Source organism: Prionailurus bengalensis, chromosome B4 (genome assembly GCF_016509475.1).
Source record: "Prionailurus bengalensis isolate Pbe53 chromosome B4, Fcat_Pben_1.1_paternal_pri, whole genome shotgun sequence".
Lineage (NCBI taxonomy): Eukaryota > Metazoa > Chordata > Mammalia > Carnivora > Felidae > Prionailurus > Prionailurus bengalensis.
Window position 1 is genome coordinate 49,445,270 of NC_057358.1, and position 14,517 is coordinate 49,459,786.

At 37.8% G+C, this 14,517-nt stretch overlaps 1 protein-coding gene across 1 annotated transcript in view; it reads left to right on the forward strand.

Moving 5' to 3' along the window:
• The window catches only part of DERA (deoxyribose-phosphate aldolase), a 125,343-nt gene that overhangs the window by 74,128 nt on the left and 36,698 nt on the right, over nucleotides 1-14,517 (forward strand). Inside the window, exon 6 of the mRNA XM_043562192.1 lies at nucleotides 4,001-4,129. Coding sequence (XP_043418127.1) covers nucleotides 4,001-4,129 — 129 coding nt within the window. The remainder of the gene's footprint in view (nucleotides 1-4,000; nucleotides 4,130-14,517) is intronic.

Consider the following 14,517-nt stretch of genomic DNA (forward strand, 5'->3'; position numbering starts at 1 on the left):
TTTCAAAGTTACTTTTGCATTTCTGGAAGTATATAAGAAAAAATATGGAAATCTAGTATTGGATGATTAAACGCCTACTAATTGCCTTGTTCCATTCTAAACATATATACTGTTTTATCTCATCTTCACAAAAATATGGGAGCAAACTGAGGCTCCCTAAGTGATCAAGCTTAGGAAAATTGAATGATTCCTGTAAATTTACGTAACCAGCAAGTAATAGAACTCTTATCCCAGGAGTCTGGGAGCATGGGCTCCAAGTTAAAAAAAAAATGTTCATGATGTAATAAACATTTCCCCACCTGCCTGCTTTCTAGGCCCCAAAGAGGTTGTGTTTATGTTCTTTAAGAAACATAGATCATGGTGCCCTCTGCTTTATAAGTTGCTGTATGTCTGAACCTGATAAGCATTCAGCAACGACAGCAACAGCACCACCACCAATGCCAGCAACAGGGAAACAAGTAGCTGACAGTTTTTGAGCATTAATACATGTCCCAGACACCATCCTTAGCACTTTATACATATTAGTCTATTTGATACTTGAAATAACTCCATGAGGTGTGCATACCTCAATTATCCTCATTTTATGGAAGAGGAAACTGAGAGTTTAAGAGTTAATCGCCCAAATCACACAACAAATTCGTGTTGAAGCTAGAATATGAACCCCAGGCAGTGTGGCACCAATGCTATTGTCCCACACCATACCAGATTTCTCAGTAAATACTTGTTATACTAGAATTATGAGTTGGAAACTAATGAAACCAGTTCAGATTAGGTTAAACTGAAAGGGCATCTGTTAGGAGGACATGGAATAGCTCACTGAGTCAGCAAGAAGCCTGGGGAACCAGGCTTGGAAAACAGGCAGGTCCATGAAAGACTGGGGAGCAGAGAATACAGCTGGATGTGCCGTGGGAAGTGTGGTTACAGGGCCACTTCTGATGCTGCCGTCACTGGCCAGCACAGGTACCATACTGCTGGCACGGGGCCATGGGGCCATGGGGCCACGGGACTCTCGGATCTGCTGCCATTGAGGATGTCGCAGTAGTAATACTAATGAACATCTTGAATGCTCTGTCATCTTTGCGTAACTCAGTAAGATTCAGAGGCCCAGATAGAAGCATTTGCTTGTTCGGAGTCCAGGCCACATTTTCCAAAGGACAGGTCCAGTGTGCTTTTTTTAAAAAAAATTTTTTTTTTCAACGTTTATTTATTTTGGGGACAGAGAGAGACAGAGCATGAACGGGGGAGGGGCAGAGAGAGAGGGAGACACAGAATCGGAAACAGGCTCCAGGCTCTGAGCCATCAGCCCAGAGCCCGACGCGGGGCTCGAACTCACGGACCGCGAGATCATGACCTGGCTGAAGTCGGACGCTTAACCGACTGCGCCACCCAGGCGCCCCTCCAGTGTGCTTTTTGATTGAATTACTACTCTGGGCAGAATAGTAACAGAAGAAAAGAATGACAAGCAACTTCAGTAGAGTTCAGTTGAACTCTAAAGATTAAGATACTTTCTCAGAAAAACTTGACCCTGTTATGTGGTGAGATAGGTCAGTTAAATGATTTGAGGAGTTGGTGGTTAAAGAATGAGAAGGCACTGGTTACTTATTTGTTTAAATCCAGTTATGTGCTGATGACTATTTTGGGTTCATTCTGTTTGGATCATGGATTACAGGGCATAATAACTTCCAGGTGGCTGATAATTGAGTCGTAAAGTACATGTTTTTTTTTTTTTTGTTTTTTGTTTTTTCTGGTTAATTTTAACTGTAGGTAAAGAAATGGACTGGATATCAAAAGGTAATACTCTTTAGAAAAAGGCTGATAGTTTTGTTCTTAAATATGATTGGGATCAACGTTTTAAGAATTCTGTTGTACAGATCAAACTTTACTTTAACAAATGTTGTAATAAAACATTTCAAGCCTTATCTGATGACTCACTGATTTTAAGCACTAATCCATATAACAAGATTTTGGTGCAGTACAAGGAGTTGGGTCAGGCCATGAATAAGATTTGGCTTTTATCACACAACACTTAATTAAAACTCATTTCACTAGGTTTCTGAGCTTAAGAATAATGGTTACACTTTTTGAGTGCTTACAATCAGCCAGACAATGTGCAGAGTACTTTGTATATATCTTCCCTTTTAATCCTCATAATAACCCTATAATGTAAGTATTATTATTGACACTTCAAGGATGGAACCGAGGCTGAGAATTACTTGCCCAAGGTCACGCAAGAAGAGATGCAGTTGGGTTTTAAATCCACATTTGTTTGACTCTCCAGCCTGCTTTTGATGGCAATGCTGCACTGTGGAAGAAAAGTCATTAATTAAATCGCAAGTTAACTCTGGGGTAGCATTCTTGAATTTTTAGATCAAGAGATTTCCTTGTCAGTAGTTCTTAGAGAACAACTTCCTGTTTTCAGATTCAGTAACTCAGGAAATGTCATTCCATCCAAGATTCATTCCCTGAGTTAAAAGAATATAAATTGTTATTGCCATGTAGTCGTTGTCTATGCCATTCTCACACGTGTTGTCATATGGGATGTGTGGGTGAGATGATTTCTCACAATTTGGGTAGGATGGGCAGGGTGAGGTAGGCGGTGTGGCATCTCAGATCATCTCTAATGCTCAAAACCACTGATTATTAGGGATTTGTGAAAGTATTTAGCCCTTTCTTGAGAAACCTTCTGTGGGTGCCATCTTTTGACGGGGTCAAACTCTTAACATTTACCAAGCATCCTGTAATGGAATTTTTGCTTTTATTTGTGTTCACTTTTCACTTGGAGCTTCAAGTTCAGTTCAGATTTTCTAGGATCCAGAAGGCAAGTTTTCTTCATTGTGTTATAACTTTCACGATTTTGACTGAGTTTGGTGACTTGTGACCAATTTTTAGTCTTACATGTACTTTAGTAAACCAGTGAATTACGGAAGTCTCATTTCCACATTAAAAACCACTTCCCCTAACCCTAACCTTAGTACGGATTTTTCTTTCCTGCTCAGTGTAGTCTGTGCGCTCGTAGAACTACTTCCTATGAAACACACACACGCAGAGGAACAAAAAAAGCGCTGGTAGTCCTGATCGTGTAGTAATAGCCCAAGTTCAAGGAATGAATGCAGCCAACGTGATACAGGATGAGAGCCAAAACCCACTGGTGTCATGCCAGAAGATGATGTTAAATAATTTTTCAAAAATTTAATACTCATTATACTGATTTTGTTTACTAAAATTCTGTCAATTCTTTTTGAATATGAAATGTTCTCCCCCTTGATTTTCTTTTTGTTATGAGGATAGTTTTTGGTTTTTACATGTATGTTTTTCAAAAATCTGCTTTCAGGGTATCAAGTGGAGCCCTCAAAAGCCAGATGTGGTACTGGGGTCAGGGGTTAATAGATTCAAGGCTGCACCTGGGAGCCCCTCTACAACTGGCTCTGTGCACATACATCCAGCATACCTGGCTAGGCTCAGTGCTTTTTAGTCAGATATATAGATACATGTCCTGGCAGCGAGTGGGGAAAGCTGTTATGTCTTCATTGTCATTAGCAGAGCTCTCAGGAAAGGCCTGCTTTATATTCTAACAGGAGAACTTATTATGTGTGAATGGAAGAATTAATAAGGACCTGAGGTTTCCTCAGTTTGCAGAGCGGTACACCCCCATATGTATGGTGGATAAATGTCTTTTTTTCTTGTAAGTAACCAACATATGGGAGAGGTAGAAATTATTTGTAATTTGCATGTCATTATAATGATAATTTAAAAAGCGGCATGGTTCTGGACCTCGGGCAGGGGCTTAGAAAGTTTCATGGTAGCAAACTAAGCATTTCTTGTAACAGGATGTGAATGGCAACAGAATGCTCTAGGCGATATTAAATTGGGGTGATTTTTAGTAAGTGACAAATGTTTTATGTTTCCTAAATCTGAGATGGGTTCTACCAGCTCCAAATGGCTGCCAAGTTATGTTATCACTTGCCTGCTTTGTAACTGCCTCAATTATTTCCTTCCCCAGCCCTGTATGATGAGATTCGTCAGTTTCGCAAGGCCTGTGGGGAGGCTCATCTCAAAACCATCTTAGCAACAGGAGAACTTGGATCTCTTACTAATGTCTATAAAGCCAGTATGATAGCAATGATGGCAGGTAAGTGTTCTATATTCAAAGGATGATATATGTTGAATTGATGTTTTTAGGAGAAATAAGTAAGTGAAAAGATTTGGCTGTTAGCTAAAAAGTGCTAACTGCTTGGAAATTTTTGTGGGAGGGGTCAGATATTTTGTGAATACATGTGCAGTGTGAAGTGGTCACAAACTTGGCTTTCTTCCACATTTTTTTGTGGCATTTCATCGCTGCACTATCCTTGGAAGGCAGTAGATGGCTCTCTTGTTAGTGAATTGCCTTCTTGTTATTCTTTGATTATTCATTCATCAACATATGTTAGACAGGAATTTCTTTTACTCTGACTTATTCCTCTCTGTGAATTTAAGTGTTTGATTTTTCCCAGAGATGTATATCTATACTGTCTAAGGCAGCATGTGCTTTTGTTTGCGTTAATTTTTCTTTTTAAATGTAGTACAGTATCATTGCTTTTTATACTTTCGAGTGCAGGTTGAACTTATTCTTCATCTCCGTGAACAGCAGGCCTGTCCATTCGTACATCCAAGCTTGAATCCTGGGAGTCCAGCTTGATTCCTTCTTTTCCTCATCTTTACGTAAACCAGTGAACAAGTCTTGAGAACTCTGCCTCTTCACCATGTCTAATACATCTTCACTCCATCCTGCGTTCTGCTGTCTTCAGCCATTGCCATCCCCCACATGGATCACTCCAGTCTCCTAAATACTTGCCCTTGTCTCCACGTTTGTCCCCTTCCAATCTGTGTTCCACACTGTTGCCAGAATGATCTCTTAAAAATGTTAATTCGATTTTGGTATTGCCTGCTTAAAATCCTTCTGTGGCTTACGCTGTCTCCGAACCCTAATGGAGACAAAGAAAGATACTTGTGCACCTGTAGACTTGAGCTAATATTTGCCAGCAGGGCACCTGAGAGTCCAGTGGGTTTAATGTAATCTTGCCACCAAATGATTCTTTTACAACATAAGACAATGTGAAGGTGTAGGGTATATGAGGAGAAGAGGTGATGGAGGGAGCAGCCTTCTCTTCAGCAAGATGTGAAGGAAATGTAGTTCACTTATACAAATGAGAAACAACACACACACCAGACCTTCACTAGACACTGTATTCTACACTGCCCCCCTCCACTCTCACATCACTTTCTGAGGGCCAGGGTCACCACCAGGGGCACCTGGCCTGCTCACTTGAAAAAAAAAATCCTTCAGTGGCTTCCCTTCATCTTCAAGGTAAAATATAAATTCCTTCAGGCTGCTTTTAAGAAAAGGTCCTTCTTAAGACCCTGCCTGTGCCTCTATAGTCTCCTCATTTTCCCTTCATAACATATTCTCCAGCTGTATGCAATTCCTTGTGCCCTGCAGATGGCACCATCCAGACCTTTCAAGTCTTTATACGTGCTGTGCCTCCTGCCCGGAATGCCTTTTGCCCAAGTAATTCCTTAACATCTTTGGATTCAGCAGAGGTGTCATTTTTTTTCAAGAGTGTTTCCCCTAAAACTGCTTCCTCCCCTACCACTTGGTTCATTACCTCCTCTGTTTGCCCCCATAGCATTCCGTTGAAACCTCAGTCAGATGACATATCCTAATTGAGTACAGTATTGAATTTCTAAGTGCCTTACCAGTGGCTCCATGTTTGGGTGAAGATACGTGACTTCTCAGGTTTTCAATCTGGGCCTCTTTTGTAGTCACCCTCTAGATTTTTATACTCAGGTACTTTTTGAGTATTGTCAGACCTAGCATTGTTCCTTGGAACTCTACTGGAAATCAGCCAGCTAGGTATTCGTGAAGCTGTTGCTCTGCTCATTGCCAGTCTTTTTGTATGATGTCTGCTCTGGTTGTCTCATTTAGAGCAAAATGAAAATCTAAGGATAAGGAGGATTGGAACACTTTATCTGTTATACTGGCATTTCAGAGGTCCACAATAAGAGATGAGTCACTGCAACCCTTATGATCCTGGATGAAGCCCCTTGGAGTCCTAGGTAGACCAGTGACTCATGCTCCCTGCCAAGACAATGGATTGCTAGCCCAGAATGCTGTGATCCAGGTCACAACAAAAGTGTATTCATTCATTCATTCCAACCCTACCCTACTCAGTGCTGCTCACGATGGGAACATGTCTGAAAGCCCCTCTTCTACTCTCCACCCTACCCATCCACAGAAAAAGTGTGAGTAGGAACATGCTCTCACCTGTCTTTTCCTGTCTGCTTATATCCCTGCCCACATTGTTATTTATCTCTTTCATTTCTTCTTTTAATCGGTGTCTGTTGAGCACTTACTGTTGGTAATAAGACTTGTATTTGTGTTGTGCCTTACCAGATACTTTAAAATAATATTCCCTCATCGTCACATCAACCCTGTGGTAATGAAGAAATTTAAAAAGTAACTTGTTTTAGGTCACATATTATATATATTTTAGGTCACATATCTGTCTAACAGATAACATATAGTTATTATTTGAACCCAGGTCTTCTGGCTCCAGGGTTACTGCTTTATCAGCTGTAACACTGCTGTCTCTCAAGGTACCATTTAGGACCTTTGCAAGGTAATAGCAAGTGAAAGCATCCAGCATACTTCCTGGCCCATAGTTTATGGTTCCTATTGTCTTAAGAAGGTATATGATAGAAAGTATGTTTTGAAGAATTGTTAAAAAATTTGGACTAAATTTACATTTATATAAGTTACAGCTATACTTCTTTGGTATTTTTTTTTTCCTTAAAAATCAACTTCATTGAGGTAAATTTATGCACGTTGAGTTCTTAAGTGTATGATACGATGACTTTTTACAATCTGTATTTTCCATCATCTCAGAAATATTCTCTGTGCCCCTTTGCTTTCAGATTCCAGCCTTTTTACCTTCTGTCCCAGCTGCTATCAGTGCTCTGATTTTATCATCATAGATTGGCTTTGCCAGTTTAAGAACATCATATAGTTCTACAGTATACACTCTTTTGTGCTTTTTATCCCTCCATCCCCAAGATAATAGCTCTGAGATCTATCCATATTGTTCTGTGTGTAAGGAGTTTGCTTAGGGGTATTCCATTGTATAAATAAAGTGAGTTGCCAAATTTATTGACATCAAGTGTGTAATATCCTTATGTCTATAGGGTCTGTAGTTATACCTCATTTTTTACTGCTGGTGTTGTCAATTTTGTTTTCTTTCCTGTTGTTCTTTTCCCTTTCTTTCTTTCTTTCTTTCTTTCTTTCTTTCTTTCTTTCTTTCTTTCTTTCATAGAAAAGAGTCTTGCTGGGGGTCTGCCAATTTTATTAATCTTTCAAAGAGCCAACTTTTTGCTTTGTTTTTTTTTCACTGTCATTCAGCTAAAAATAATTCTAATTTTCCTTGTGATTTCTCTTGTTATTTAGAATGTTATTGGAGTGTTATCTAGAATAAATGTTTACACTGGAGCACCTAAATACATTAAGCAAATATTAACGGACATAAAGAGAGAAATCAACAGAATGTTTAACCTCCAAGTATTCTATGCTTTTCTAGATATCTTACTGTTATTCACTTATAACTTAAAATTATGTTATGCTCTGAGAGAATCTGAAAGAATCTTTTGTCTTTTGAAATTAAAGAAATTTATAGGCCATTTTATGGTGTAGTTAAGCATATGCTTCAAGTGCACTTGAAAATAATGTCATATACATGACATTATATATTATATTTAATATTGCAGGTATTAGTGGTAGTGTTCTGTAAATATCAAGTTGGTCAAGTTGGTTGATTGTATTTTTCAGGTCTGGTTTTGTTTTACTTTGTTTTGGTCTACTTGTTCTATTTATTACCAAGATAAGGGTGTTAAAGTCTCTAAATATGATTGTGGATTTGTCTCCTTATCTCTTTAGTTTTGTCAGCTTTTTCTAAATGTATTTTGGAGCTTTGTTATTAAGCATATACACTTTTAAGATTGTTATGTTTAGGTTTTGAATTAGTGCATTCATTAAGGTATGTCCCTCTTAATCTCTGCTACTAGTCCTGTCTTATATATATTTATATATTTAAAACTCTCTTTCATAGGCAGTCTTTTTTTTAATCCATTTTGAGAATCTGTGCTTTTTAATTGGAGTGTTTTACTCATTTTAACTTCACATAATTTTTGACATGATAGGATTTAAGTCTGTCATCTTGCAATTAGTTTCCTATTTGTTCTGATCCATTTTTTTTTTCCTGCTACCTTTTGGGTTCATGAAATATTTGATAGCATTTCATATTATTTTTTTCTATTGGCTTTTTATCTACAGCCTTTTTGTACTTTTCAAGTAGTTGCTCTAGCACTTACAATATGCATCCCTTAACGACAGTTTACTTAAAATTGATATTCTACTTTATACTTCATGTAAGAACCTTAATAACAGTCCCATTTACACCCTCATTAGTCCTTTGAATTATTTTGGTGTTCTTCTTCATCCACCTATTTATAAATGCCTCCTTAAAATGATGCAATTTTTGTTTTAACAGTCCTTTGCTTTTAATTAAATCAAAAGAAAACTAAGCAAAACCAGTCTTTTATATTTTCTCACACATATATCATTTCTGTCTTTATTCCTTCCTGTAAGTCGGCCAGTGACTAATTCTCTTAGGTTTTGTTCAGCTGAAAATGTCTTCATTTCACACTCAAGTTTCAAGGATCATTTGCTGAATATAGAGTTCTAGGTTACAGTTTTACTTTTATTTCAGTGCTTTAAACATGTCATTTCATTTCTTGGAATTCCATTTTTTCTTGTTTTCCTGTAAGTAATGTTTCATCTTACTCTGGCTACGGTCAATCAATATTTTCTCTTTATCTGTTTTTCACTGATTTGACCATGATGTGCCTAAATGTGGTCTTCTTTGTATTTATCATGTTTTTAGTTTGCTGAGTTTCTTGGATTTGTAGGTTGATGTTTTCCACCCGTTTTTGGACATTTTATAATTATTTTTTCAAATATATTTTCTGCCCATTTTGTCTCTTTCCTTTCTAGGACTCTAAGTACATGAGTGTTAGATTTTATCCCACAGGTTATTGAGGTCCTGTTAATTTTAATTTTAATTTTAATTTTAATCTTTTTTCCTCCCTCTGTACTTTTGATTGGCTAATTTACATGGAACTTCAAGTTCATTGACCTTTATTTTCTATCTCAAATTTGCTTTTAAGCCCATCCAGTGAAATTTATGCTATTGTACATTTTTAGTTTTAGAAATCCCATTTAATTCTTTTTTAGGATTTTCATTTCTCTCCTGATGCTCAACATTTTTTGACTCATTGGGATCATGTTTTCCTATAAGTTTGTGAACATTTTTTTAATAGCTGATTACAAGTCTTTATCAGCTAATTTGTATGTCTGGATTATCTCAGGGTTTATATCTTGAGCTGCCAGTTTTCCAGTGCCTGAAAATAGTTGCCTTTTATATTTTATTCCACTATATGTTCATTTATAGCAGGAAGGTAAATCTGGTAACATCTATTCTGCCGTGTTTGTAATTCTTCATGGCTTTTGTTTTCTTGTTAATTTAGCATGGAAATCTCAAAAGGAAAGGTATTTTATCATTTACATTCATAGTAATTATCTTGTAATATGGGTAGCCATTTAGATTATTGCAGAATTCTCTGGAGACTAGGCTACAGATATGTAACTGTGTAAGTCTGGTATCACATATCATTGTAAATAAAAAGTTAGTTAACCAGAGTGTTCACATTTTTGGTCAACTAAATGCTTAGTAGCCTACTTTTAGTTTAATTTTGCTTAGGAGTCTTTTAAATGTTTTAGAGGAAGGCACCATGGGTCATGGGAGTTAGAAGACCCGGACTCCTGTTCTTTTTTTGCACAGTTTATAACCTGAAGTGAATAAATTAATCTGATTATTAATTCAAATTAAGTAGTGTGTATGGCTGCATTATAAAGTATAAAGTAAGTACTTTGCAGGTTATTAAAAAATACCAGCATACCTTCCTATGCTATACTACCTCAGTCAAGAAGGAAATATAATGGTATTTTTTTCCCCTAGACTATCACAAGGCATTCTTCAGACTACCACTTTTTCAGAACCATTTGGCGTAGCTGTAGGAGATATAATGTATTGAGCTGGATTCCATTCTGTACTCATCTTAAAGCTTATTAATATGTTTGTAGGATTGTTCAGTGACTGTTAGATAGGAACTTGTTTTGTCAACTTTGGCTCTGTCTTAAAAAAGAAAGGTGTGAAAAGAATCTGATTAGTTGAGAATCACCATTAGATGTGGTCCAGTTAATTTTTTTATGCTACATTTCTCAGCTATGGCTATTTGTCATATTTCCTAATTCTTTTACTCTGGAAACGATAGCAGCCACCTTAGCTCTCAGATGTGATTCGTAATAAAATGTCATTTAACTAGGGATCGAATCCTCAGCAGCCACAATGATCCAGAACCAAACCAGGAACCAGGGGAAAAAGAAAGAAAACCTTTCAAAGAGATGAAATATATGTAATATAATCTACAATGCAACAACAATAATAGATGATAACATTTCTTGAACATTTACTGTGTAACAGGTACTATTTTAAGGGCTTTATGTATATTTACATTTAACCTTCACACCAATTCTATGAGGTAGGTACTTTTCCATGGAAAAATGAAAACATCAGTTAAAAAGGATTTTTTGTGCTGATGCTGTATGGTCATTATTGATATTTGGAAACATTCCAGATACTTCTGTCTTTGTTACATCATTTCCTCTGTCTGTTACAGCTTTCTCTCCTTCCCTTGGGTGTTTTTAAAGATTTAAATAAAATTTCCATACTTTGTCAAATCTCTCCATGATCCTCTAGGGGCAGAATTACTTAATTGTTCATACCATTGTGCTCCTAGGACAGTTGTAAATACTAGTAGCATTTGTCATACAGTATCATCATCACTTGTTTCACCTGTTGAGTTTTTTGCAAAACTATGAACCCCCCTGAGCCAGGGGCTGTATCATACTTATTTATATTCCTCTGTGATTACTACCATTGCAGGCATCTAGGAGAGCCTAAAAAAATTTTTGAAATACATGAATCAATGGATGAGAAAGAAAGATAGAGGTAAAGAAAAGTAGGGGCGCCTGGGTGGCTCAGTTAGTTAAGCGTCTGTCTGACTTCGGCTCAGGTCATGATCTCACAGCTCCTGGGTTCGAGCCCTACATTGGGCTCTGTGCTGACCGCTCAGAGCCTGGAGCCTGCTTCGGACTCTGTGTGTGTGTGTCTCTGTGTCTCTGCCCCTCCCCTACTCATGCTCTGTCTCTCTCTCTCTCTCAAAGATAAATAAATAAACATTTAAAAAAAAAAGAAGGAAAAAGAAGAACATGCAAAATAGAAATTGAAGATTTAAGCTCCTCTTTCTATACGTGCCACAACCTTGTAGTTTGGAGATGTTATTTTGAGCTCAAAATCTTGTTCTAATTGAACAAAAAGATAGATAATTTATACCTTTGACAAAGAGATTATGTATTTGAGTATTGTTCAGATGATCTAAGCAGTGGTATGACCTATAAAAGGTTTGTGAGGATTCTAAGGCAGCTCGAGGGCCAAGAAAGGACTAAAAAAAACTTCCTGCCTTGGCTTTTTGGTCAAAGAAAATGGATCTTCCCTTGACATTACTGGAAATGTGGTGAGAGAGATACAAATAAAGGAGGAGGAGAGGTAGGAGTAAACAATTTGAAGGGAATATAATCAGGAAAGAGAAACGAGAGCCATAGTTTTTCATCAAACAATCCAAGAACAAAGTGATAGGAAGTAAGATAGAAAGGGAAACATGCTTATAGAAAAGAGAAGTCTAAAGCAGGTCAATCTACTGCTAAGGGATTTCAGCCCTGAAAACGTACACATTAAGAATAATGCCAGAGTGTAGAAAAGTGGCTTTATCTTTCAGTAGCGGTGGACTGTTCACACACATGCAACAGCTAACAAGCCCCGCTCTGAAGTTATTCTAGACCTTATCTTTGGAAATAATGCAGGCATGATAAATAAGGTTGGAGTAGAAAAGCACTAAAGATGCAATCATAATGTCATCAGGTTTGAATTGCTGATGAAGATCTGTGGGAAGAGTACTAACACAAAAATATGGGGCTCGAGAAAAAGCAGACCGTGAAGGAATGCAAAATGAGTTTTGAACTTGGCTGGAATTCTGTAATGTATAGGAAATCAAAAACGAAAAAAGTAGGAACCAAGGGAGGGGATATTTGAAATTCAACCCAATAAGATCAGAGTAAATCAGAAACAATAAGGTGAAGCAGAGAAATAAAAGAAAATAGAAGGGAAGCCATTAAAAAAATAAAATGAAGGGGAGAAAATAGACAGTGGGAAACTTGTTATGACTGAAGGAAACCAAAGCCCTAAAAAAAATGCTGTGATTAGTAGCAAAGTAACATATAAAACTTTTTAAAAACCGTTTTTAAAAATTTACATAGGAATCAAATAGAGTAAAGGGCAGTGTGGATTGAGCTTTCTAAAGACTGTCACAAGTCACACTGAGTCCTTCATCTTGGGCTGCAAATCTCTGTATCCTCAAGGAGTATCGATCCAGATGGCACATCTAGACTCCTGTGGTGATCCAGCCTGGTTTTCTTGTTTGGGTTTTTTTGTTTTTTTAAATAAGATCTTGCCTTTCACAGGAAAAACATTTAATTTATGAAAGGTATGCTACAATTGAAAGTTAGTCACTGGGGAAGGCATAAGAATATAAACGTATATTTGGATTTAAAATATAAATTGATTTACAGTTCCTTAAAGTAGCCCTGAATATTAAACCACTTATAGGGTTAAAACCAATGAACTTGCCATCTCATTCAGGGAGCATATATTTTTAAAATTTCATTTCATTTCATTTTTTATTATTTTTTAATAAATTTTTTAATGTTTTCTTTTTTTTTTTTTTTTTTTTTTTTTGAGAGAGAGAGACAGAGCTTGAGCAGGGGAGGGGCAGAGAGAGAGGAAGACACAGAATCCAAATCAGGGTCCAGGCTCTGAGCTGTCAGCACAGAGCCCAGTGTGGGGCTGGAACCCAGGAGCCCAGAGATCATGACCTGAGCCAAAGTCAGATGGGGGCGTGGGGGGGGGGGGAGGGAGAGAGAGGGAGGCAGAGAGTGGGGGAGGGGCAGAGAAAAAGGGAGAAGGAGAATCCCAAGTAGGCTCCACACTGTCAGCCGCTTAACTGATGGAGCCACCCAGGTGCCCCCAGGGAGCAAATTTAAATTCAGCTCCCCTAGAGCAAAGCTTTCAGAAAGGTTACCCCCTCAAATCTACCCACCCACCCACCTTCAGTATTCATGCATCCCCTTTGCACTTTGTTGAGTGCAAAGTAGAGAGCTCAGCAGGAGGGAGAAACTACCATGTTTTCTGGCCTCCCAGAAGCTCAGGAACTTCTGATGGTCCATTTTGGTATACATGTATTGTTTTAAAGAAATGAAGAATACATTTAACCATGAAGTATTTCTTTGCCTCTTCATGGCTGGGTTTCTAGGGAAAAAAAGAAAAAGCCTGTAAACTTAGTTTTTTATGTGCTGTATAGTAGTCTGTGTAAAATTTTACTGTGTGAGATTTTTAAAAATGTAGCGCACCTTATTCCAAAATCCTATAACTGCCTTCTCCAGACCTAGCTTGCCCAGGGAAATTCCTGGGCACAGAAGCTAGTGCATAGTAAGTGCCTCAGAAGTGCTTGTTAATAGGTTCAGCTGTCAGGCATGGGGGCATCAATAGATGTTTGTAAGCAACATGTATAAAAACTCAGTGTTTAAATAAATCTATATTTTGCATTAAAACAAACATTAAGGGGCTTTTTTTTCGTGTCTTGGTGAAATTCTGGTACATGACATAGAGGCCTGTAGCTATTTGGCTCATGTCTCTGAGATTCTGTTACTCATTTGTCTACTCCCTACCACATTCACCTTTGTTATTTATTCTTTAATAACTGTGTCAGGTAGTGACTGATCTATTAGCAAACTCTTAAATGCTGGGCAATTGGAATCCTTGAATGGGTCTCTCAGCATATTGCACCAGGTAGGTACTTGATACACATTTTGTTGAAGGAGCAAATGATTTAAAGATTAATAAATCATGTGAAGTTACTAGTTTACAGATTCTTTTTTTTTTTAATGTGTATTTATTTTTGAGAGAGAGAGAGAACAAACATGGGAGGGACAGCGAGAGAGGGGGGACAGAGGATCCAAAGCAGGCTTTGTGCTGACAGCAGTGAGCCTGATGCAGGGCTTGAACTCATGAACTGTGAGATCATGACCTGAGCCAAAGTTGAATGCTCAACCGTCTGAGCCACCCAGGCAGCTCACTAGTTCACAGATTCTTTTCACAATTGTCTTAAGAGGGAACTAGGGAAGGTACCTTATCATCTTTCAGTGACTGAAAACCTAAAGCCCAGGAGTTAAGTGACTAGACCAAGGCCGCACATTGA